The sequence below is a fragment of the Coregonus clupeaformis genome, chromosome 1, assembly GCF_020615455.1.
Source record: "Coregonus clupeaformis isolate EN_2021a chromosome 1, ASM2061545v1, whole genome shotgun sequence".
NCBI classification, from domain to species: domain Eukaryota; kingdom Metazoa; phylum Chordata; class Actinopteri; order Salmoniformes; family Salmonidae; genus Coregonus; species Coregonus clupeaformis.
The window spans coordinates 31687620-31711688 of NC_059192.1; the positions used below are offsets into that span (position 1 = coordinate 31687620).

The following is a 24069-nucleotide window of genomic DNA, read 5'->3' on the forward strand; positions in this document are numbered from 1 at the left end:
CATTTGCCATGTCTCAGTTGGAGCATGGCTCTTGCAATGCCAGGGTTCGATTCCCGGGCCACCCATACTTAAAATGTATGAGCGCATGACTAAGTCACTTTGGATAAAAGCATCTGCTAAATGGCATTTAATTCATTCATTCATTCATTCATTCATTCAGCTAAATGGCATTTCATTGAATACATGGGAAATCTTACATAAAAACAGCAAAAAAGTTGAGGACAAATATGCATAACAAACACAACGACTAGCTATGTAATGATAAAGCTGATTGTATTCTGTCTGTGAGTGGATGATCTGGGACATGCTTCTTTCTTTCAGTCTGGGAATTACACAACCTGTTGTTGTTTACCTGCAGACTGGTGATGTTCTGATTGGCCAATTTCACCTCCTCTGTCAGGGTCTCCCGTGACTTCTCTGCAATAGCCAGACGCTTGGCCAGGGCTCGACACTGGGGGGGGTTACAACACAGGAGATACTGAGAATAAACATATCCACAGATGATCACTTCCTTCAATTAATGAAGTCACTAAATGGGATGCTCTTCACTAAAACTAGATATAGGCTTACATGATGTCTGAGTTTTAACTGGAATGACTCTGCTACATTAAATACACTTTGTTAGAAACACTTCCTATGCCAGCGTCTAAGTTATTGCTTCCAGTTCCCTATCTGTCAGACACTCTGTCCTTTGGGTGGTGGACCATTCTTGATAAACACGGGAAACTGTTGAGCGTGAAAAACCCAGAAACGTTGCAGTTCTTGACACAAACCGGTGCGCCTGGCACCTACTACCATACCCTGTTCAAAGGCACTTCAATCTTTAGTCTTGCCCATTAACCCTCTAAAGCACACATACACAATCCATGTCTCAATTGTCTCAAGGTTTAAAAATCCTCCTTTAACCTGTCTCCTCCCCTTCATCTACACTGATTGAAGTGGATTTAACAAGTGACATCAATAAGGGATCATAGCTTTCACCTGGTCAGTCTGTCATGGAAAGAGCAGGTGTTCTTAATGTTTTGTACACTGTATATCATGTAGGGCTGGGAATAATCAGGGACCTCACGATAAGACATTATCACTATACTTAGGTGCCGATTCTATATGTATTGTGATTCTCACGATTCTATATGTATTGAGATTCGATACTGTGATTTTATTGCGATTCAATGTTCCAAACATATTGCTCACCATATGTCTGCTGCAGAGGGACAAGAGAGTGTTTTGATCAGTCATGGAAATAAGTGCTGAAAACATTTTGGCTCACTATTTAAAAAGATGGAGAACAAGCTATAGGATGCAAAATACCATAGTTTTGGCGCAGGTACACAGCCTATTTTTACAAAAATATACTTGGAGTCAAAGTGCACATGTATGTATTAAAGGAAGGAAGACAGGAAATGGTTTAGTGACTGGTTCAACTAGTAAGTTGGTCTTCTGTAGATCAGCATCTAAATGGACCTTGACTATGTGTAACTTTGTTCCCCTTATATCTCCCCAGTATCCACCGACAAAATAAGAGCTACATATCCTTAAAAGTGTGTGCTTGTGAGTTTGTGTGTGTGTGTGTCATGTCTCACCTCAGCGTGGAAGTTAACAGCCTTGCTGTCTGAGGCCTGTAGATGTGTGCTGAGTTCTCCTACTCTGGCCATGTAGTGGGTCTTTATCAGTTGTTCTCTGGACTCCTCGTCTCCCACCTGTACACACACAGAGACAAACGACAACTTTACATGAAGTGGCTCTTATACCTGTGTTGTAATTACACTAGTATAACAAGGTTGTATTAACATGTTACTACATAGTACTCATTCAAGCATTTATTCAAATCACTCATTCAAGTAGTCAGTGTAATTTTCCAAAGTATGATAATCTGTTCATTAACGAGTTCATTAGTCCATCTTTTCAGGAAAGCAATGAGACTAGCCCCGTGAAAGAGGGAAAAAGTAACAGACTTGAAAGAACAGTTGGGTCAAGAATAACAAGACAAACTTACTTCCTCGTTGGTAGGAGTTGTGGTCAACATGCCAACCTAATGCAAGAGATGCAAAACACAGAAACACATTAGTTACTAACTCCCTATGAGAAAGCTATAAAATGTAAGCCTGGTCCCAGATCTGTTTGTGCCGTTTTGACAACTTCTACGGTCATTGCTGGCGATGCAGCACAAACAGATCTGGGCCCAGGCCAATAAAACCCATTCCTCTCCCACTGAAATCCTATCAAAAACACTACAGGACCCTAATGGTCACTGACGAAACAGGATCGGAACGGAATAACAACTTTTACTTCACTACATTCCTAAAGAAAATAATGTACTTTTTACTCCATACATTTTACCTGACACCCAAAAGTACTTGTTACATTTGGACAAGAAAATGGTCCAATTCACACACTTATCAAGAGAACATCCCTGGTCATCCCTACTGACTCTGATCTGCCGGACTCACTAAACACAAATGCTTTGTTTGTAAATGATATCTAAGTGTTGTAGTGTGCCCCTGGCTTTCCATACATATTAAAAACAAGAACATTGTGCTGTCTGGTTTGCTTAATATAAGGAATTTGAAATGATTTATACTTTTGATACTTAAGTATATTTAAAACCAAATACTTTTACTCAAGTAGTATTTTACTGGGTGACTTTCACTTTAGTATTTTTCTATTAAGGTATCTTTACTTTTACTCAAGTACGACAATTGGGTACTTTTTCCACCACTGGATCTTGGACCAGGTTAAGTGGGTATGTCCTGGACCTTCAAATGAGTACACTATTAAAACACAGGCATGTTAAAACAAAGAAGCTGGTGCAAAGAGAGGGTGTGTCCCAATAATATATATTTTCTCCTTAAGTGTACACTAGTTCACTACTTCCCAAAAATCTAAAAGCATTGGATTGGTGGAGGCATGGGCTAGAGGGAGTTTCCAACACATTTCATATACCCATAATTAATTTTCAAATCAGTGAAGGATAGTGAACAAGTGCACACTTGGGGGAAAGTAGAGATGATTGGGATGGAGCAAGAGACTGATAATACAACTGCCTTCACTGAAGCCAAAACACTAAAACCTATTTTATGGCTGCTCCCGCAATGATTTGTCTGACTCATTTGGTGGGAAAGGGGAGGGTTGTAAAGGGAGGAATGACCTAGATTTCATCTCACATCATGCCATTCTCAGCTGACAACTGCAAAGTAGTGAAACATGAGGATGAAGCCTAATGAAATCACTATTGAAGAAAAATAAGGTTGCAAAATTCCGCAAAGTTACCAGTTTTTCTGAAATCCCCGTTGGAGGATTCTTGCAACCCTAAAGAAAAACAAACGAGTGAAGATTGTAACTACCAGACCGGTGCTTAGAATAGCCTCCTTCCCTACTCCTCTCTCCTCCAGCTCTCCGTCATCCAGGCTGGTAAGGGCTGGGCTGCCCGGACCCAGGGAGAGGGCTGAGGCCGGGCTGCCTCCTCCTCCTCCCAGGGCAGAGGAGAGCTGTGTCTCCAGGTCCTGGATTCGTTGGCTCTCCTTCTCCAGCCTCACCCTGCCCAGCTGGGCCTCCAGCAGCCAGTGCTCCTTCTCCTGCTCCAGACGAGCGATCTTCTCCTGGCTCGCCACCACCTGGGGTGATAGAGGTACAGACACCCAGGCAAATGGAGAAGTGGAAGAGAGGACACAGTGAGGAAAGAAGAGGTGTAAAGGGGAGGAGAGAGAGGGGTAAAGGGGAGGAGAGAAAGGGGTAAAGGGGAGGAGAGAGAGGGGAGGAGAGAGGTGTAAAGGGGGGGAGGAGAGAGGAGTAAAGGGGGGGAGGAGAGAGGTGTAAAGGGGAGGAGAGAGATGTAAAGGGGAGGGGCGAGAGGGGTAAAAGGGAGGAGAGAGGTGTAAAGGGGAGGAGCGAGAGGGGAGGAGCGAGAGGGGTAAAGGGGAGGAGAGAGGGGTAAAAGGGAGGAGAGAGGTGTAAAGGGGAAGAGCGAGAGGGGAGGAGCGAGAGGTGTAAAGGGGAGGAGAGAGAGGTGTAAAGGGGAGGAGAGAGGTGTAAAGGGGAGGAGAGAGGTGTAAAGGGGAGGAGGGAGAGGTGTACATGGGGGAGAAAGGTGTAAAGGGGAGGAGAGAGAGGGATAAGAGGACTTCTACACTTCTTCTCTATAACACTTATCTAGTCAGTAACAAAATGGGTTACCTTGAGAATAATAAAAAGAGTTAGACTTAGGGCCTGTGTCCTGACAGACTGGAGAGTAGAAGGGAAGAGAGGAACATGGAAATACAATCAATACCTGTTGTGTGAGTCCCTGTCTGCTCTCTGTAGAGCTGGTTAGAACACGGCGGTTCAACAGGGCCTCTCTGTATGGAACCGACTCAGGTCTGGGCTGGATACACAGACAGGACAGTCAAATACACACTGTTATTCTGAACCACAACATCAGTGTTAAGTGGATGTTCCACTGTTTGCTTTAGCCTGCCTGGAATGTCAGATGGGCGGGCTTTATACTTTTGGGACTATTATATTGGTTCCCACTTCCTATTTCGCCAGGCATGCTTAATCAAACACCGCTGAAGTAAATTATTTTGGAATAGTATTTGAACCCAGGCCTGTGACTGTGACCTAACCAGCGAAGCGAGGGAACACTACTGACCTTTCTGATGGTGTGCATGTAGTCAGAGGCCTTCTTCTTGTTACCCAGCATGCTCTCTGCCTGCAGGGGGTTGAGGGCCCCCGCACCCCCTCTCGGACCGTAGCCTGTCGAAGACGTAAAGAAATCCAGGTTGTTGCTGAAGAACGTCGCAATCTGTAGTAAAAAGGTACGGCATTTATATTATGGTAAAACTTTACAGCATAAAGGTATAGGCACTAATGCTTTATAATTTGTTGTGAGCATGTATAAGCCTTTATAATGTGTTATAACAGTATTGGTGAGCCTTTACATAGTCTTCTAGGTCTATATGTTGCAGTCCAGACCGCTATTTGAATAGCAACAATCTATCAAGTTTGTATACGCTAAAATATGGTGGTGAAACAGTGCACTTAAAACAAACAAATGAATGTGAAATGAGTTTATAAAATCTGATTCATGACAAACTTTAACTTCCCTGTACAGACTTAAACAGCCCCATAACACCAAGTCAAACTTTCCTACACACACTTATCCTACAGAACTACATCACTGTTCCTTTAAGGAGATCAGTGGGTGTAGTCAAGGAAGGGTTGACAGAATACAGACAGATCTCATACACACTCCTACCACTGTTGTCCCGGTTTCTTTCTCAATCTTTCCTCGACTCCACCCAACTTATCTCCTCGCCTCCTTTTCAAAATACATTGGAGAAGACTGTCTGAGGGGAGGGACCTTGAGAAAGATTAATTGAGCCAGTCTTCGATCACCCCAGCCCTCATCACCTCATGGTAAACATCCTTCTTATAGAACTCTGGAATACAGTCGTGGAAGTCTGGAACTCCGCAGCCAGCCCAGAGCATTCCATCACTAACACCTCAAACACAGTCTGTGTCTGGTGCATTCACCAGCCAGGCAACTGTAGACTAAAAACAGGCCTATTCACTATTAGAACTATAATACCAAAACAGAACAGGTTGCGTATCCACCTCTTCTACTTACCCTCAGGAAACGTGTAAAATATATTACAGTAGTCGTAAAAGACATGAACCAAATCTTTTGCTAACCTCAGAATAAACAGTCCTCTGAGTGAGCAGTGGACGTCCCTGTTGAACACTCTAAACCTCTCCTGGAGTAGTGACCCGTCAAGCTGAGGACAGGATGTTTACTTTGGACCCTAGAAAAGACATCTATAAAATGCTCTGGTGAGGATGGCCTCCACACACATAGCTAGATCAGGTGAAGGATGACGACAGCTCTACAAGTGTCCTGACCGTGTGTGTGCGGCGCGCATGTGTCCATTAAAGTGTTCTCACTCCTGATCATAAACCTCTAGCCTGGACTCTCGTTACTAAACACTACAACACATTATTCTGAGACTATACACCACTACTAACTACTAGCCTAATGCTCCAAAACTCTGCGTGGATCAGTTGGTTAACCTAACGCTCCAAGGACTCTGCGTGGATCAGTTGGTTAACCTAACGCTCCAAGGACTCTGCGTGGATCAGTTGGTTAACCTAACGCTCCAAGGACTCGGTGTGGATCAGTTGGTTAACCTAACGCTCCAAGGACTCTGCGTGGATCAGTTGGTTAACCTAACGCTCCAAGGATTCGGTGTGGATCAGTTGGTTAACCTAACGCTCCAAGGACTCGGTGTGGATCAGTTGGTTAACCTAACGCTCCAAGGACTCGGTGTGGATCAGTTGGTTAACCTAACGCTCCAAGGACTCGGTGTGGATCAGTTGGTTAACCTAACGCTCCAAGGACTCGGTGTGGATCAGTTGGTTAACCTAACGCTCCAAGGACTCGGTGTGGATCAGTTGGTTAACCTAACGCTCCAAGGACTCGGTGTGGATCAGTTGGTTAACCTAACGCTCCAAGGACTCGGTGTGGATCAGTTGGTTAACCTAACGCTCCAAGGACTCGGTGTGGATCAGTTGGTTAACCTAACGCTCCAAGGACTCGGTGTGGATCAGTTGGTTAACCTAACGCTCCAAGGACTCGGTGTGGATCAGTTGGTAAGGTCGCGTGTTCAATTCCTGCAGGGCTCTCATACACATGCTTCTAATGTATATACACTCACTGTTCTGTCTGTTTCAAAGCCCCCAAACCCACCCTTTATCTGGGGCACACAGCTGTAAAGACTCTGATATGGTGCGGATCTGTGAACATTTCCCATCTGCCCCAGCTGAGCTCTCCCTCCCTCTCAGTGGTCATGTATTGTAAACGACCAATAAGCACAGTTGATGAGCCATATACCCAGGCAGTTGCTAATGCTGCTTAAACTCTACTGATCATATATCAACAAAAAATATATAACTGTTGCCACAAAGTTTGAAGCACAGAATCATCTTGAATGTCATTGTATGCTGTTGCGTTAAGATTTCCCATCACTGGAACTAAGGGGCCTATCCCGAACCATGAAAAACACTCCCAGACCATTATTCCTCCTCCACCAAACTTTACAGTTGGCACTATGCATTCGGGTAGGTAGCGTTCTCCTGGCATCCGCCAAACCCAGATTCCTCAGTCATACTGCCAGATGGTGAACCTTGATTCATCACTCCAGAGAACGTGTTTCCACTGCTCCAGAGTCAAATGGTGGCGAGCTTTACACCAGTCCAGCCAATGCATGGCATTGCGCATGGTGATCTTAGGCTTGTGTGCGGCTGCTCGGCCATGTAAACCCATTTCATGAAGCTCCCGACGAACAGTTATTGTGCTGACGTTGCTTCCAGAGGCAGTTTGGAACTCGGTAGTGAGTGTTGCAACAGAGGACAGAAGATTTTTACGCACTACAGCACTTGGCAGTCCTGTTCTGTGAGCTTGTGTGGCCTACCACTTCGCGGCTGAAGAGTTGTTGCTCCTAGACGTTTCCACTTTACAATAACAATTACAGTTGACCGGGGCAGAAATGTTACTAACTGACTTGTTGGAAAGGTGGCATCCTATTACGGTGCCACGTTGAAAGTCACGGAACTCTTCAGTAAGGCCATTCTACTGCCAATGTTTGTCTATGGAGATTGCATGGCGGTGTGCTCGATTTTATACACCTGTATACACACACAGTACGTACTTTTTTTTTGCCAAAAAAATGAAATAGTAACACAATAGAACAACAATAACGAGGCTATATACAGGGGGTATCGTTACTGAGTCAATGTGCAGGGGTACAATGTAGTTGAGGTAATATGTACAGAGCATTCAGAAAGTATTCAGACACCTTTTTCCACATTTTGTTTTGTTACAGCCTTATTCTAAAAATGGATTAAATGGTTTTTTCCCCCCTCAAATCTACTCAAATACCCCATAATAACAAAGCAAGAACAGATTTTAAAAAACAAAAATGATTTTTTAAAAACAAATTAAATAAAAAAAAGTTCAGACCCTTTACGCAGTTCTTTGTTGAAGCGATTACAGCCTCGAGTCTTCTTGGCTATGACGCTACAAGCTTAGCACAACTATATATTTGGGGAGTTTCTCCCATTCTTCTCTGCAGCTCCTCTCAAGCTCTGTCAGGTTGGATGGGGAGAGTCGCTGCACAGGTATTTTCAGGTCTCTCCAGAGATGTTCGATCAGGTTCAAGTCCGGACTCTGGCTGGGCCACTCAAGGACATTCAGAGACTTGTTCCGAAGCCACTCCTGCGTTGTCTTGGCAGTATGCTTAGGGTCGTTGTCCTGTTGGAAGGTGAACCTTGGCCCCAGTCTGAGGTCCTGAGCGCTCTGGAAGCAACGTCAGCACAATAACCGTTCGTCGGGAGCTTCATGAAATGGGTTTCCATGGCCGTGCAGCCGCACACAAGCCTAAGATCACCATGCGCAATGCCAAGCATTGGCTGGAGTGGTGTAAAGCTGCACCATCTGGCAGTCTGATGGACTAATCTGGGTTTGGAGGATGCCAGGAGAACGCTACCTGTCCGAAGGGTCTCTGTACATTGCTCTGTTCATCTTTCCCTCGATCCTGACTAGTCTCCTGACCATGAGAAACAAAATTATCTGGTCTGATGAAACCAAGACTGAACTCTTTGGCCTGAATGCCAAGCGTCACGTCTGGAGGAAACCTGGCACCATCCCTACGGTGAAGCGTGGTGGCAGCATCATGCTGTGGGGATGTTTTTCACCGGCAGGGACTGACCCAGTCACTACAAAGATACAGGCATCCTTCATAACTCAATTGCTGGAGAGGAAGGAAACCGCTCAGGGATGTCAACATGAGGCCAATGGTGAATTTAAAACAGTTACAGAGTTCAATGGCTGTGATAGGAGAAAACTGAGGATGGATCAACAACATTGTAGTTACTCCACAATCCTAACCTAATTGAGCTGGTGAAAAAGAAGGAAGCCTGTACATAATATAAATATTCAAAAACATGCATCTTGTTTGCAACAAGGCACTAAAGTAATACTGCCAAAAATGTGGCAAAGCAATTCACTTTTCGTCCTGAATACAAAGTGGTATTAGTGGGGCAAATCCAATACATTACTGAGTACCACTCTCCATATTTTCAAGCATAGTGGTGGCTGTTTCATGTTATGGGTATGCTTGTAATCGTTAAGGACTGGGGAGTTTTTCAGGATAAGAAAGAAATAGAACGGAGGGAAGCACAGGCAAAATCCTGCATGCAGAGACATGAAAATGGAAGTTCCACAAGTTCATCTGACTCTGGAGAAGAAGACAAAGGGCTTCTTCGCCAAAATCCTGAAGTATTCCTTTAAGGTTTGGGTTAAGGTTAGCAGTGTGGTTAAGATTAGGTTTAAAATCACATTTTAAGAAGACACATTTTAGAAATAGGCGGGGTTTATGACTTCATGGCTGTGGTAACTAGTGATGACCAGTGATGCCAGCAGACACTCGTTGGCAGTGCTGTTAGTTGGTTTGGATAACAGTGTCTATCTGCTAAGTATCAACTCGCCAGTACCGTTGGTGAGCACACCCAGTGTCTCGCTGGTCTAACCCAGTGTTTAAATAGTGGTACATGGTCCTACCTTGCCGGTGCTGTTGGTGAGCACGCCCAGGGAAGCCAGCAGACACTCGTTAGTGGTGCGGAGCTTCTGAGTGACTGTAGACAACTGCTGTTCCAGACTGGCCTTCCGGCTGTAGTGCTTAGACATCTCTATAGAGAGAGAGAGACCGAGACAGAGACTTAGCTTATACATACAGTGCCTTCGGAAAGTATTCAGACCCCTTGAGTTCTTCCACATTTTGTTAAGTTTCAGGCTTATTCTAAAATGGATTTAAAAAAGACAATCCTCAGCAACCTACACACAATAACCCATAATGACAAAGCGAACAGGTTTTTAGAAATGTTTACAAATTTATAAAAATTGAAAGACCAGAAATAGCTTATTTACATAGGTATTCATAAGTATTCAGACCCTTTGCTATGAGACTCGAAATATAGCTCCTGTGCATCCTGTTTCCATTGATCATCCCTGAGATGTTTCTACAACTTGATTGACGTCCACCTGTGGTAAATTCAATTGATTGGACATGATTTGGAAAGGCACACACCTGTCTATATAAGGTCCCACAGCTGACAGTGCATGTCAGAACAAAAACCAAGCCGTGAGGTCGATGGAATTGTCTGTTGTGCTCCGATACAGGTATGTGTTGAGGCACAGATCTGGGGAAGGGTACCAAAAAATGTCTGCAGCATTGAAGGACCCCAAGAACACAGTGGCCTCCATCATTCTTAAATGGAAGAAGTTTGGAACCACCAAGACTCTTCCTAGAGCTGGCCGGCCGGCCAAATTGAGCAATCGGGGGAGAAGGGCCTTGGTCAGGGAGGTGACCAAGAACCCAATGGTCACTCTGTCAGCGCTCCAGAGGTCCTCTGTGGAGATGGGAGAACCTTCTAGAAGGACAACCATCTCTGCAGCACTCCATCAATCAGGCCTTTATGGTAGAGTGGCCAGACAGAAGCCACTCCTCAGTAAAAGGCACCTAAAGACTCTCAGACCATGAGAAACAAGATTCTCTGGTCTGATGAAAACAAGATTGAACTCTTTGGCCTGAATGCCAAGCGTCACGTCTGGAGGAAACCTGGCACCATCCGTACGGTGAAGCATGGCCGTGGCAGCATCATGCTGTGGAATGTTTTTCAGTGGCAGGGACTGGGAGACTAGTCAGGATTGAGGCAAAGATGAACGGAGCAAATTACAAAGAGATCCTTGATGAAAACCTGCTTCAGAGCACTCAGGACCTCAGACTGGGGTGAAGGTTCACCATCCAACAGGACAACGACCCTAAGCACACAGCAAAGACAACGCAGGAGTGGCTTCGGGACAAGTCTCTGAATGTCCTTGAGTGGCCCAGCCAGAGCCTGGACTTGAACCCGATTGAACATCTCTGGAAAGACCTGAAAATAGCTGTGCAGCGACGCTCCCCATCCAACCTGACAGAGCTTGAGAGGATCTGCAGAGAAGAATGGGAGAAACTGCCCAAATACAGATGTGCCAAGCTTGTAGGGTCTGAATACTTATGTAAATGTTATATTTCCGTTTTTTATTTTTAATAAATTAGCAAAGATTTCTAAAAATCTGTTTATGCTTTGTCATTATGGGGTATTGTGTGTAGATTGATGAGGGATTTTATTTTTTATTTTTTACAATTTTGGAATAAGGCTGAAACGTAACAAAATGTGGAAAAAGTCAAGGGGTCTGAATACTTTCCGAAGGCACTGTACATAATCATCTCTACAGACAAAGAAAAGGAGAGAAGGGGTTTAGACATCTCTACGTACATAAAGGAAGGGCCAGGGGACTTACAGTTATCGGTTCCACCTTACTTGAACCCTGCAGGTATACTGATTCATAAGGGTTAAGCTTAAAGCCCATTTATGGTCATTCCAGCGTCTGCATTGGCCGTATAGCATGAACTGCGATGCGGCCTCCACAGAAGTCAGCGCATTCATATGTCAGAAGTCAGCTGTTGTGAAAGAAGTTATCAAGGAAGTGAGTGTGTTTATACAGGAAGCACCGCGCCCACATACCGTCAACCAATCGTAGGGCGCTATACGGAGCCCTACGCATTGTTACAACATGCATTGTTACGCGATGCCAATAGTACGGAGCTTGATTTGGCCTCCGCAAGCCTCTGGAGGCTCCGCAATTGTGTCACACCCTCCGTACGGAGCCTCACGATTACCGGATCAAGCATAAAATCGGCTTTTAGACATCTCTACAGAACACATAAGAACAGACATTTCTTGTTCAGTTTTCTTGTTTTTTTGATGGATTGTGTGTGTACCTGTTTGACATTTTACTGCATTGTTAGGCGCTAGTAACATAAGCATTTCGCTGCAACTGCTATAACATCTGCTCAACTGTGTACGCGCCCAATAAACTTTGATTTGGAAGGAGAGAGTGGCTTGAACATTAGTCTACAAAAACACTAACTATAAATAATATTTTCTAGTAAAAAATGTTTCACCTTTGACGGCGTCGTGAAGGCTGTGTAGACAGGCAGCCAGCTGGGTGAAGACAGCAGAGGAACTGCTCTGGGGCATGGCGTCCTGTCGAACACCTGGAAAACAATTGGAAACATTACTACTGTGTCTATACCTAACTTCAACCCTGATATACTGTACTGGAGCTACCGGTCATGTAATATCAGACCCATTAGGGTCTTGAGAAAATTACCCCAACTAGGCCCAGCTTCGTCTAGAACATTACTTTATTGGCCATTGTCAGAGGGAAACTGAAATGAGTCTGCTGCTTCACCCCAACCCTTCTGAATCCTCCCTCTCCTCTAGTCCCCATCACTCACTAGGAAAGGATCCTCCTTCTCCTCTAGTCCCCATCAATCACTAGGAAAGGATCCTCCTTCTCCTCTAGTCCCCATCACTCACTAGGAAAGGATCCTCCTTCTCCTCTAGTCCCCATCACTCACTAGGAAAGGATCCTCCTTCTCCTCTAGTCCCCATCACTCACTAGGAAAGGATCCTCCTTCTCCTCTAGTCCCCATCACTCACTAGGAAAGGATCCTCCCTCTCCTCTATTCCCCCAGACAGTAGCTATACAGTTTGACAAATAAGTTAGTTATCAAGGCTATACATTACACTTAAATTATTCAAGACGAATACAGGATACAGCAAATTATTTTCCTCCAGATCGACACTACTCACTAGGTACGGCCAGTAGGATGATATAACTCACTAGGTACGTCCAGTAGGATGATATAACTCACTAGGTACGGCCAGTAGGATGATATAACTCACTAGGTACGGCCAGTAGGATGATATAACTCACTAGGTACGGCCAGTAGGATGATATAACTCACTAGGTACGGCCAGTAGGATGATATAACTCACTAGGTACGGCCAGTAGGATGATATAACTCACTAGGTACGGCCAGTAGGATGATATAACTCACTAGGTACGGCCAGTAGGATGATATAACTCACTAGGTACGTCCAGTAGGATGATATAACTCACTAGGTACGGCCAGTAGGATGATATAACTCACTAGGTACGGCCAGTAGGATGATATAACTCACTAGGTACGGCCAGTAGGATGATATAACTCACTAGGTACGGCCAGTAGGATGATATAACTCACTAGGTACGGCCAGTAGGATGATATAACTCACTAGGTAAGGCCAGTAGGATGATGTAGCTGTGTAGTTTGTCGAACACTGACGTGATTCTCTTCATGTCACTCTGTAGCTCCTGGTTCTTAGAGGTGAGAGACGAGGTACACAAAGGAGCCCTGCACTCTTCCTCTAGACTGGGGGGAGAATAGAGGAGCATGAGGAGGAAAACCCCCATCCAGATGGATGCAAATATATACAGCTCCCCCACACACACCTAATGTAATGAGTACTGACCTTTTGAGCTGGTATGGTAGAATCTTCTGCAGAAAGTGGGTGTAGGATGTGAAGTGATCAGCAAAGTCCTTGAGTTTCCACACAGTCTCCAGTACTGTTACTGTGTCCTCTGTGATGCTCTGGTGTAGTTGCACTAGTCCTTCCTCCAGGGGGCGCACATAGGCTGCATTCTCATGCAGATACTGGGAGAACTGGAGAGAAGAGGAGAGGTTCTTAACTACTTCAGATGAAAGTGCTTGTTGTAAGTCACTATGGACAAGAACATCTGCTAAATTACTAAACATTTTAACATGTTTAAGGCGGCAAATCAGCAGTATAAACGATAAAGCGTTCTCCCCGCCCCTGATTGGCTAAAAAGCTGAGGGAGGGGCTGGAGAAATGTAACAACTCGGACTCATTAACAGAGATATGGATGCAAGGACTGACCATCCATGATACCAACATTATAGATTGAACCATGTTTTGAGGCTATATAGGACTGACCATCCATGACACCAACATTATAGATTGAACCATGTTGAGGCTATAGTGTTTGTTTACATTGTTTACAAACATTGGAGTAAAACAAGCTTCTATTTTGGGTTATGATGGGGTATGACAGTAAAAACTAAGCAAGAACCAATGGGTATATATTAATTTATAAGTCCAAAAATGGATGTACTAACTGCTGTTTGTCCCTTTAAAGGATGTCGGGGAAGAGACATTGTGTGTGTGTGTGTGTGTGTGTGTCCTCACCTTCTGGTTGAGTGGTGAGATGGGTTCGATAGAGGAATCCAGGGGGTAGATGTGCACCCTCTGCTCTGTGTAGGAGTGGAAGTTTAACAGAGCCCCCACTAGGTCCTGGACGAAGCCTAGGGCCTGACCAGCCACGTCTCGGGCCTTCAACTGGAGGAGAGGAGAGTGAGACAGAGGAGATTACTACAAAAACTCTGGACCACATATTCACGCTGACAATGGAGGTTCGAGCACGGACTGTTCTATAAAATACAAGGAAAGAACTCCACAATACACATCAATAATCCTGGATCATTCTATAGGGCTTCCTCTACCTGGTGTCTTCTGTTGTGTGGCGGAACATTGAGGCTGTTGTAGTCACTGAACTCTGGAGAAAAAGGGAGGGAAATTTAAAGGAAAGATTTCAGGGTAGTACTTCTGCTCATATACTGAACAAAAATATAAACGCAAAAAGTAAAGTGTTGGTCCCATGTTTCATGAGCTGAAATAAAAGATCCCAGAAATTGTCCTTACGCACAAAAAGCGTATTTCTATGTTGTGCACAAATTAGTTTACATCCCTGTTAGTGAGCATTTCTCCTTTGCCAAGATAATCCATCCACCTGACAGGTGTGGCATATCAAGAAGCTGATTAAACAGCATGATCATTAAACAGTTGCACCTTGTGCTGGGGACAATAAAAGGCCACTGTAAAATGTGCAGTTGTCACAACGTCACAGAAGTCTCAAGTTTTGAGGGAGCATGCAATTGGCATGCTGACTGCAGGAATGTCCACCAGAGCTGTTGCCAGAGAATGTAATGTTCATTTCTCTACCATAAGCCGCCTCCAACGTCGTTTTACAGAATTTGGCAGTACTTCCAATCGGCCTCACAATCGCAGACAGCGTGTAACCACGCCAGCCCAGGACCTCCACATCCGGCTTCTTCACCTGTGGGACACCCGAAGAGCTGATGAAACTGAGGAGTATTTTTGTCTGTAATAAAACCATTTTGTGGGAAAAAAACTCATTGGACTGGTTGGGCCTGGCTCCCCAGTGGGCTGAGCCCCCGCCCCGTCATGTGAAATCCATAGATTAGGGCCTAATGAATTTATTTCAATGGATGGAGTTCCTTATATGAACTGTAACTCAGTAAAATCGTTGAAATTGTTGCATGTTGCGTTTATATTTTTTGTTCAGTATAGGTTATGCATGTATGAACTACACATTGACAAATACAGCCCAAAGCGGGAGGTTTAAAAAAAAGACTTACTTGTCGCCAAAGTTCCGGAGCATGTCTTTAAGTGTAATATGGAATTATTCACGAACATATGTAATATGTTAGTAGTATATACATGTACATGTACATGTACATGTGTGGGTGTCTTGTCTTAGAATGGAGACATCAGATAATCCATCATCAGTGATGGTTCTACAAGGTTGTGTTCATTAGAACACTACAACAGAAAACATCAAATGAGCAGTTGTTTTTGGACCCATCCAGGTAGTCCCTCTCTGTTTCAGTCTGTTGTCTTCCGCTTGGTTCCTAATGAACACGATCCGGGTCAGTGAAATGTTGCATAGTGAACTAGTACTCACTGGTGTCGTTGAAGGGCACTTTCTCCTGGATGACACTGCTGCTCTGTTTCACCTGTCTGTTGAGCTCTGACTGACACTTCCTCAACTGCTGCTGACTAGAGAGAGAGAGAGAGAGAGAGGAGGATGGAGGGAGGGGAGGGAGGGGGAGGGATAGTCAACGACCGCTCATTGACCATACTAAATACATCCCCATTCACAACAACCCACATCTGCATTATTCTAACCCTCATTATTCCTTCATATTAAGTCCTCTACTACAGAAATACAATAACAAGGTTTTTACCATTCCTCTGTCCGAACTCTGCACTCTTTAGTCTCCCTCTCTAGAGTCTGGGATTTCACCTGTAGGAGGACACAGCAAATGGCATCATGTATTACTATTTCATCATCAGCAATAACAAATTCATGAGTTTTGCCCCTCTCATCCTACTTCAATTCCTCTCCCTCCATCCATCTTACCTCTAGTCGGACCTTGTCACGCTGCAGTTTTTCCAATGGTGTCCATGTATTTGTTGGTGAGTCCGTCCACTAGTCTCTCTCCCTCCCTCACCTCTAGTCTGTCACTCTGCAGTTTCTCAATAGTGTCCAAGTATTTGTTGATCCACTAGTCTCCCTCCCTCCTACACTCCCTCCAGCCACCCCCCTCCTTCGCATTCATCCCCCTCTCTCACCTCTAGTGTGGCCTTGTCACTCTGCAGTCTCTCAATAGTGTCCATGTATTTGGAGGTGAGTCCATCCACTACGGCCTGGTGTTGTTCATGGTCTCTCTCCAGCTCCTCCAACCGGACCTTCAGCTGAGCCTCCTGCTGCCTGTACTGCTCATCAGCCTCATAGAACTTAAAACAGAATAGAACTTTAGTGTCCATCCAAGGAGAAAATATTTATTTAGGCATTACCTTAGAAGAATTATAAAAACATCATCCTCATCATCATCCTTAGACATGAACAGACCAGCACACAAAAACAACTAGTCCAATATCATAATATCATAAAGCCAGTAGTCACTTGGTAGACACTTGTCCATACATGCATACACTCCCATGTCTCAGAGACACACCTGGATGTGAAGCCTCTCGTTCTCCTGGATCTTCTTCTGCAGGTCCTCATCAAACACACTCTGGGTCTGCTGCAAGCCCTGCTGGGAGGGGGAATCCCCTTTGTTCTGGTAGTGAGAAAGTGCCTTTGAGATTGACTACATTGCGGTCGGACTGATCAGAATCACTGAAAGGCCAAATCACCTTGCATCCCAAATGACGTCTGACTGTGGGGTGCACACTCTTCCCGGTCTAATATATGCCATTTAGCAGGCACCTTTATCCAAAGCAACTTACAGTCATGTGTGCATACTTTTTACGCATGGGTGGTCCCGGGAATCAAACCCACTATCCTGCCGTTGCAAACGCCATACTTTACCAACAGAGCAAGAGGACCAGTGTCTGTCTGTACCTTGCTCTTCTTGCCCTTGGCTTCGATGGCAGCCAGTTCCTCCTGCAGCAGCTCTACCCTCTTAGCCAGCTGCTGGTTCCTGAAGGTGAGACTATCCATCTCCTGCTCCACCTTCCTCAGGCTCTGCTCTCGCTGCTTCACCTGATCCTGTAGTGGAGGTGTGGAGGAGAAGACGCTCAGTGAGAGCTGAACACATACAACGACATTGACTGAACGCTAGGGCTGTTGCAGTGACCGTATTACCGTCATGACCGCAGTCAAATTCCACGTGACTGTTGAGTCACAGTAATCTCCTCCTATGCACTCTGGACATGCGTTGGTGGCACCCAACTTGCTAACGACTTTCAGGTCCTAATGGCCTGGTACTCAGGGCTCTATTGTCCCTCTAACCACTCTGACATCAATGCAAAAGCAATCGAAAATCACATCAAACACTTATCAAAACAGTATCATGCTTTTAAAAGTCACTGTTAGGCGACTTTTTTTTTACCTCACTGTGATGATCAATTTGAAGAAAGAAGTTCAACAGGTTCAAACTGAGTGGAAAACATGGTCGTTGTGGATCTTGTTTCAGAGCCAAACAACAAAATGGATAGCACTTTTTAAGGTAATGATTAATTCAAAGCATTTAAGACGTTGCCTGTAGAAAAGTAATACGCATATTAGAGCTCATGCATACCCATAGGCCTATATAGGAGATGCCCGACATTAAAAATATTAATTAAACAATACCATGCCTAATAGCCTACCGCATATTACGCACCTTTTTTTAAATTTTTATTTAAACAGATTTCAGATGTCTTTGGTACATGATTGGTCTAGCCTCTACTCTAAAATTAAACTACAGTGGGGGAAAAAAGTATTTAGTCAAGTTCTCCCACTTAAAAAGATGAGGCCTGTAATTTTCATCATAGGTACACGACAACTATGACAGACAAAATGAGAAAAAAAAATCCAGAAAATCACATTGTAGGATTTTTAATGATTTTATTTGCAAATTATGGTGGAAAATAAGTATTTGGTCAATAACAAAAGTTTCTCAATACTTTGTTATATACCCTTTGTTGACAATGACACAGGTCAAACGTTTTCTGTAAGTCTTCACAAGGTTTTCACACACTGTTGCTGGTATTTTGGCCCATTCCTCCATGCAGATCTCCTCTAGAGCAGTGATGTTTTGGGGCTGTCGCTGGGCAACACAGAATTTCAACTCCCTCCAAAGATTTTCTATGGGGTTGAGATCTGGAGACTGGCTAGGCCACTCCAGGACCTTGAAATGCTTCTTACAAAGCCACTCCTTTGTTGCCCGGGCGGTGTGTTTGGGATCATTGTCATGCTGAAAGACCCAGCCACGTTTCATCTTCAATGCCCTTGCTGATGGAAGGAGGTTTTCACTCAAAATCTCACGATACATGGCCCCATCATTCTTTCCTTTACACGGATTAGTCGTCCTGGTCCCTTTGCAGAAAAACAGCCCCAAAGCATTATGTTTCCACCCTCATGCTTCACAGTAGGTATGGTGTTCTTTGGATGCAACTCAGCATTTTTTGTCCTCCAAACACGACGAGTTGAGTTTACCAAAAAGTTCTATTTTGGTTTCATCTGACCATATGACATTCTCCCAATCCTCTTCTGGATCATCCAAATGCACTCTAGCAAACTTCAGACGGGCCTGGACATGTACTGGCTTAAGCAGGGGGACACGTCTGGCACTGCAGGATTTGAGTCCCTGGTGGCATAGTGTGTTACTGATGGTAGGCTTTGTTACTTTGGTCCCAGCTCTCTGCAGGTCATTCACTAGGTCTCCCCGTGTGGTTCTGGGATTTTTGCTCACCGTTCTTGTGATAATTTTGACCCCACGGGGTGAGATCTTGCGTGGAGCCCCAGATCGAGGGAGATTATCAGTGGTCTTGTATGTCTTCCATTTCCTAATAATTGCTCCCACAGTTGATTTCTTCAAACCAAGCTGCTTACCTATTGCAGATTCAGTCTTCCCAGCCTGGTGCAGGTCTACAATTTTGTTTCTGGTGTCCTTTGACAGATCTTTGGTCTTGGCCATAGTGGAGTTTGGAGTGTGACTGTTTGAGGTTGTGGACAGGTGTCTTTTATACTGATAACAAGTTCAAACAGGTGCCATTAATACAGGTAACGAGTGGAGGACAGAGGAGCCTCTTAAAGAAGAAGTTACAGGTCTGTGAGAGCCAGAAATCTTGCTTGTTTGTAGGTGACCAAATACTTATTTTCCACCATAATTTGCAAATAAATTCATTAAAAATCCTACAATGTGATTTTCTGGATTTTTTTTCTCTTAATTTGTGTCATAGTTGACGTGTACCTATGATGAAAATTACAGGCCTCTCTCATCTTTTTAAGTGGGAGAACTTGCACAATTGGTGGCTGACTAAATACTTTTTCCCCCCATTGTAATTCTAGTAATGGCCTTTGAGTGTGGACTGTATTATTATGCATACTGGATGGACTGGTTCCCCCCTCCCCCTCCTCAGGCAATCCCGCAGGTGAAGAAGCCGGATGTGGAGGTCCTGGGCTGGCGTGGTTACACGTGGTCTGCGGTTGTGAGGCTGGTTGGATGTACTGCCAAATTCTCTAAAACGACGTTGGAGGAGGCTTATGGTAGAGAAATGAACATTCAATTCTCTGGCAACCGCTCTGTTGGACATTCCTGCAGTCAGCATGCCAATTGCATGCTCATTCAAAACTTAAGACATCTGTGGCATTGTGTTGTGTGACAAAACTGCACATTTTAGAGTGGCCTTTTATTTCCCACAGCACAAGGTGCACCTATGTAATGATCATGCTGTTTAATCACCTTCTTGATATGCCACACCTGTCAGGTCGATGGATTATTTTGCCAAAGGAGAAATGCTAACTAAGAGGGATGTAAACAAATTTGTGCACCAAATTTGAGAGATAAGCTTTTTTTGCATATGGAACATTTCTGAGATCTTTTATTTCAGCTCATGAAAAATGGGACCAACACTTTACATGTTGCGTTTATATTTTTGTTCTGTATATATTATTATTACAATAAAATCATATCATATAAAATAATGGCACGGGTCTTTTAAACATATCTTGTCTACTAAATGAACAAGCCTACAGCCTATGGCATGGAACATAGCCAGATAACATACAGCAGGCCGACTCATTTGGTTCTTCTAAAATACATTTTCTTCATATCATAATGTTTACTTAGACCTGCCTAAAATAATGGATTTATTGTGACGGTGTATATTAAATGGATTTATTATACTTTTTTACATGTAGATGTTCCAAAAGGGCGCATCAGCAGCTTTGTATGGTGGAGGCCTGGAGATGCTAAGCATGTTAACGGTCAATTACCGTGAGACCGCAGTCATTTGCATGACAATAACCGTCTGACAACATTTCATGAGTGCCACAGCCCTACTGAATGCATACAAGGCCTTTCAAGTCAAATCAAATTTCCCAGTTTTTTGTTGTTGTTGAAATCCTGGTTGGAGGGTTCCATTCCACCTTACAGTGCCTTGCAAAAGTATTCAACCCCCTTGGCGTTTTTCCTATTTTGTTGCATTACAACCTGTAATTTAAATGGATTTTTATTTGGATTTCATGTAATGGACATACACAAAATAGTCCAAAATGGTGAAGTGAAATGGAAAGAAAATTACTTGTTTCAAAAAATGCTAAAAAATAAATAACGGAAAAGTGGTGTGTGCATATGTATTCACCCCTTTGCTATGAAGCCCCTAAATAAGATCTGGTGCAACCAATTACCTTCAGAAGTCACATAATTAGTTAAATAAAGTCCACCTGTGTGTAATCTAAGTGTCACATGATCTGTCACATGATCTCAGTATATATACACACACACCTGTTCTGAAAGGCCCCAGAGTCTGCAACACCACTAAGCAAGCGGCACCACCAAGCAAGCGGCACAATGAAGACCAAGGAGCTCTCCAAACAGGTCAGGGACAAAGTTTTGGAGAAGTACAGCTCAGGGTTGGGTTATAAAAAAATATCTGAAACTTTGAATATCCCACAGAGCACCATTAAATTAATTATTAAAAAATGGAAAGAATATGGCACCACAACAAACCTGCCAAGAGAGGGCCGCCCACCAAAACTCACAGACCAGGCAAGGAGGGCATTAATCAGAGGCAACAAAGAGACCAAAGATAACCCTGAAGGAGCTGCAAAGCTCCACAGCGGAGATTGGACCACTAAGCCGTACACTCCACAGAGCTGGGCTTTACGGAACAGTGTCCAGAAAAAAGCCATTGCTTAAAGAAAAAAATAAGCAAACACGTTTGGTGTTCCCCAAAAGGCGTGTGGGAGAATCCCTAAACATATGGAAAAGGTACTCTGGTCAGCTTTTTGGCCATCAAGGATAACGCTATGTCTGCATACTGCTAAAGCAACACTCGAGTGGTTTAAGGGGAAACATTTAAATGTATTGGAATGGCCTAGTCAAAGCCCAGACCTCAATCCAATTGAGAATCTGTGGTATGACTTAAAGATTGCTGTACACCAGCGGAACCCATCCAACTTGAAGGAGCTGGAGCAGTTTTGCCTTGAAGAATGGGCAAAAATCTCAGTGGCTAGATGTGCCAAACATAGAGACATACCCCAAGAGACTTGCAGCTGTAATTGCTGCAAAAGGTGGCTCTACAAAGTATTGACTTTGGGGGGGGGGGGGGTGAATAGTTATGCACGCTCAAGTTCTCAGTTTTGTTGTCTTATTTCACAATAAAAAAAATATTCAAAGTGGTAGACATGTTGTGTAAATCAAATGATACAAACCCCCCCAAAAAATCCATTTTAATTCCAGGTTGTAAGGCAACAAAATAGGAAAAATGCCAAGGGGGGTGAATACTTTCGCAAGCCACTGTATTTCCTCCTGGTTCAAGGAATCAATTAACCAGGATTTCTGATGGGAAAATGAGAAATGTGCAACACTATTCCAATGGGCTCAGAATGGTTGTGTACCTTCAGAGAGGTGGAGCTGGCCTGCTCATCTACCACGCCCTTCTTCAATACTTGGTTCTGGGCCCGGAGCTATGGGAGTATAGACACAGATGTAGGTCTACTGCAACACACACATGTAAGCAAGCTCACACACACTAGCTCTGAAGACCAAACTGGCCAATTTGACAGTTTTATTTATTTAACCTTTATTTAACTAGGCAAGTCAGTTAAGAACAAATTCTTATTTACAATGACGGCCAAACCCGGACGACACTGGGCCAATTGTGTGCCGCCCTATGTACAGGCCTTCAGCTTCTAAGCAAAGCAACATAGCTATTTTATGGCTATTGTGTGAGATTTCATCCATATTTGATGATTGAACAATAGAACTCCACATACATTTCCAAAGGTTGGGTGAATAAATGTTGCTACTTATTGGGCAACTACACACCACATATTCGAAAATACAATGTCAGCGCTTCTTCCAAAGAACCGGATATGGGCCTGTGGAGGGGGGGTATGTAACAACAGCCAGACAAACACCATGCCTGTCAGCTGACAAAGTGTGGGTCACGAGGATGGTTTTTATATTAACCAAATCTAGTCACTAGTTAACAGACATTTATTGTTATAATGTCTACAAAGGGTTTTAGGATGGGTACTATTGACATGGCTACAAATCCATTTTCTATGGTTAGGGTAACATGACATGGGGTTTGAAGAACATGGCTGGCCTTGTTTTACTCAGGCCGTGTAACATAGCCAAGTATAACATTGAGTTGTTTAGAGCAGTGGTTCCCAACCAGGGGTACTAGGATCCCTGGGGGTACTTGGCCTATCCACAGGGGGTACTAGAAAAGACTCACTGGTAAAATGTACGAGGGGGTAACGTTACTTACATTTTAGTCATTTAGCAGACACTCTTATTCAGAGCAACTTACAGTTAGTGAATGCATACATTTTCATACTTCAGGGCAGTTGGTGGTACCGTAACCGAAAAAGATTGAGAACCACTGGCTTCTGCTCTGGCTTCACTTCCTGCCTGTCATAAATAAGTAGACCTACCAAACGTTAGCTACTTTACCTGCAATCCATTATTACAGATTGAACCAAACCAACGTTAGTTAGCTAGAATGATTCAGCAATCAGAATAAATAGACAAGAACCGTGGCTAAAGATAAGGCAAAAAAAGCCACTTACCTTTGAATACTCCTGGGCCAATTTGGTGTATTTTGCTTGCAGGTCTGCAGCCATTGCTTTGGAAAAATAGTTCGAGCTAGATGGCAAACCAAGATGTAGCTAGATGAATATCTAACGTAGCTACTGCTCTAACGTTAGCTGGCTAGAAGATAAGATAGCTAGCTATTTAGCGCAGGTACACTCACTGACCGTTTTGTTTCTTTGTCTAACGTTAAATGACAGTTTGCGCATGTGACGTAAAAACAGTCTCGTGTAGGAAAGGGTGGCTAGCTACCTAATCATCTTATTGAGTGGTAAAGCCGGATGTTTTTCAGCTAGCTAATGTTAGCCACCTCGCGAGCAAAACAACTCAGAAAAGCCCCTCTTGCAGGTTAATTCACGAACTAGCATTGGCTCGCAAGCTAAAATAATCTATCGAGGGTGGCCATGATGAATGACAGCCTTTACCCTCCCTGAAATGCAGTCCAAATCCTTGTAAATGCTAAATCTTCGCCCACCCGCAAACCTGTAAAACACCTCCGTGACTAGCGACTCCTCCCAAGTTCAAAGTTCAAAACTTGGCCTGAAAATTAATTGGGTAACGAGGACCTCTAGCGGTTGGAGGAGTAGCTACACCCACAATACACTTTTGTTTTTTGTCAGTGATGACCTTTCAAACCATTTTGTGATCTGTTAAATTAATCACGTTTTTAAAACTAGCTATATTTTAATGT

General features: G+C 43.9%; 1 protein-coding gene across 4 annotated transcripts in view; it reads right to left on the reverse strand.

The window, feature by feature from the left end:
* Window positions 1–23889, reverse strand: part of LOC121556636 (protein phosphatase 1 regulatory subunit 21) — a 34765-nt gene extending 10876 nt beyond the window's left edge. Inside the window, exons 1-20 of one of the 4 annotated variants that reach the window (XM_041870693.2) lie at window positions 23357–23889; window positions 23098–23198; window positions 22178–22246; window positions 17192–17338; window positions 16803–16907; window positions 16417–16581; window positions 16029–16087; window positions 15746–15840; window positions 14484–14536; window positions 14170–14319; window positions 13435–13625; window positions 13198–13334; window positions 12039–12131; window positions 9593–9720; window positions 4628–4780; window positions 4268–4360; window positions 3345–3614; window positions 1997–2032; window positions 1584–1700; window positions 353–451 (exon numbers count right to left, since the gene is read on the reverse strand). In XM_041870693.2, the coding sequence (XP_041726627.1) occupies window positions 353–451; window positions 1584–1700; window positions 1997–2032; window positions 3345–3614; window positions 4268–4360; window positions 4628–4780; window positions 9593–9720; window positions 12039–12131; window positions 13198–13334; window positions 13435–13625; window positions 14170–14319; window positions 14484–14536; window positions 15746–15840; window positions 16029–16087; window positions 16417–16581; window positions 16803–16907; window positions 17192–17338; window positions 22178–22246; window positions 23098–23112 (2175 nt within the window). In that variant the 5' untranslated portion in view covers window positions 23113–23198; window positions 23357–23889. Of the gene's footprint in view, window positions 1–352; window positions 452–1583; window positions 1701–1996; window positions 2033–3344; window positions 3615–4267; window positions 4361–4627; window positions 4781–9592; window positions 9721–12038; window positions 12132–13197; window positions 13335–13434; window positions 13626–14169; window positions 14320–14483; window positions 14537–15745; window positions 15841–16028; window positions 16088–16416; window positions 16582–16802; window positions 16908–17191; window positions 17339–22177; window positions 22247–23097; window positions 23218–23356 lie in introns of all 4 variants that reach the window. The other 3 variants (XM_041870618.2, XM_041870556.2, XM_041870748.2) reach the window with 3 other exon arrangements.
* Between the last annotated feature and the right edge of the window lie 180 nt (window positions 23890–24069).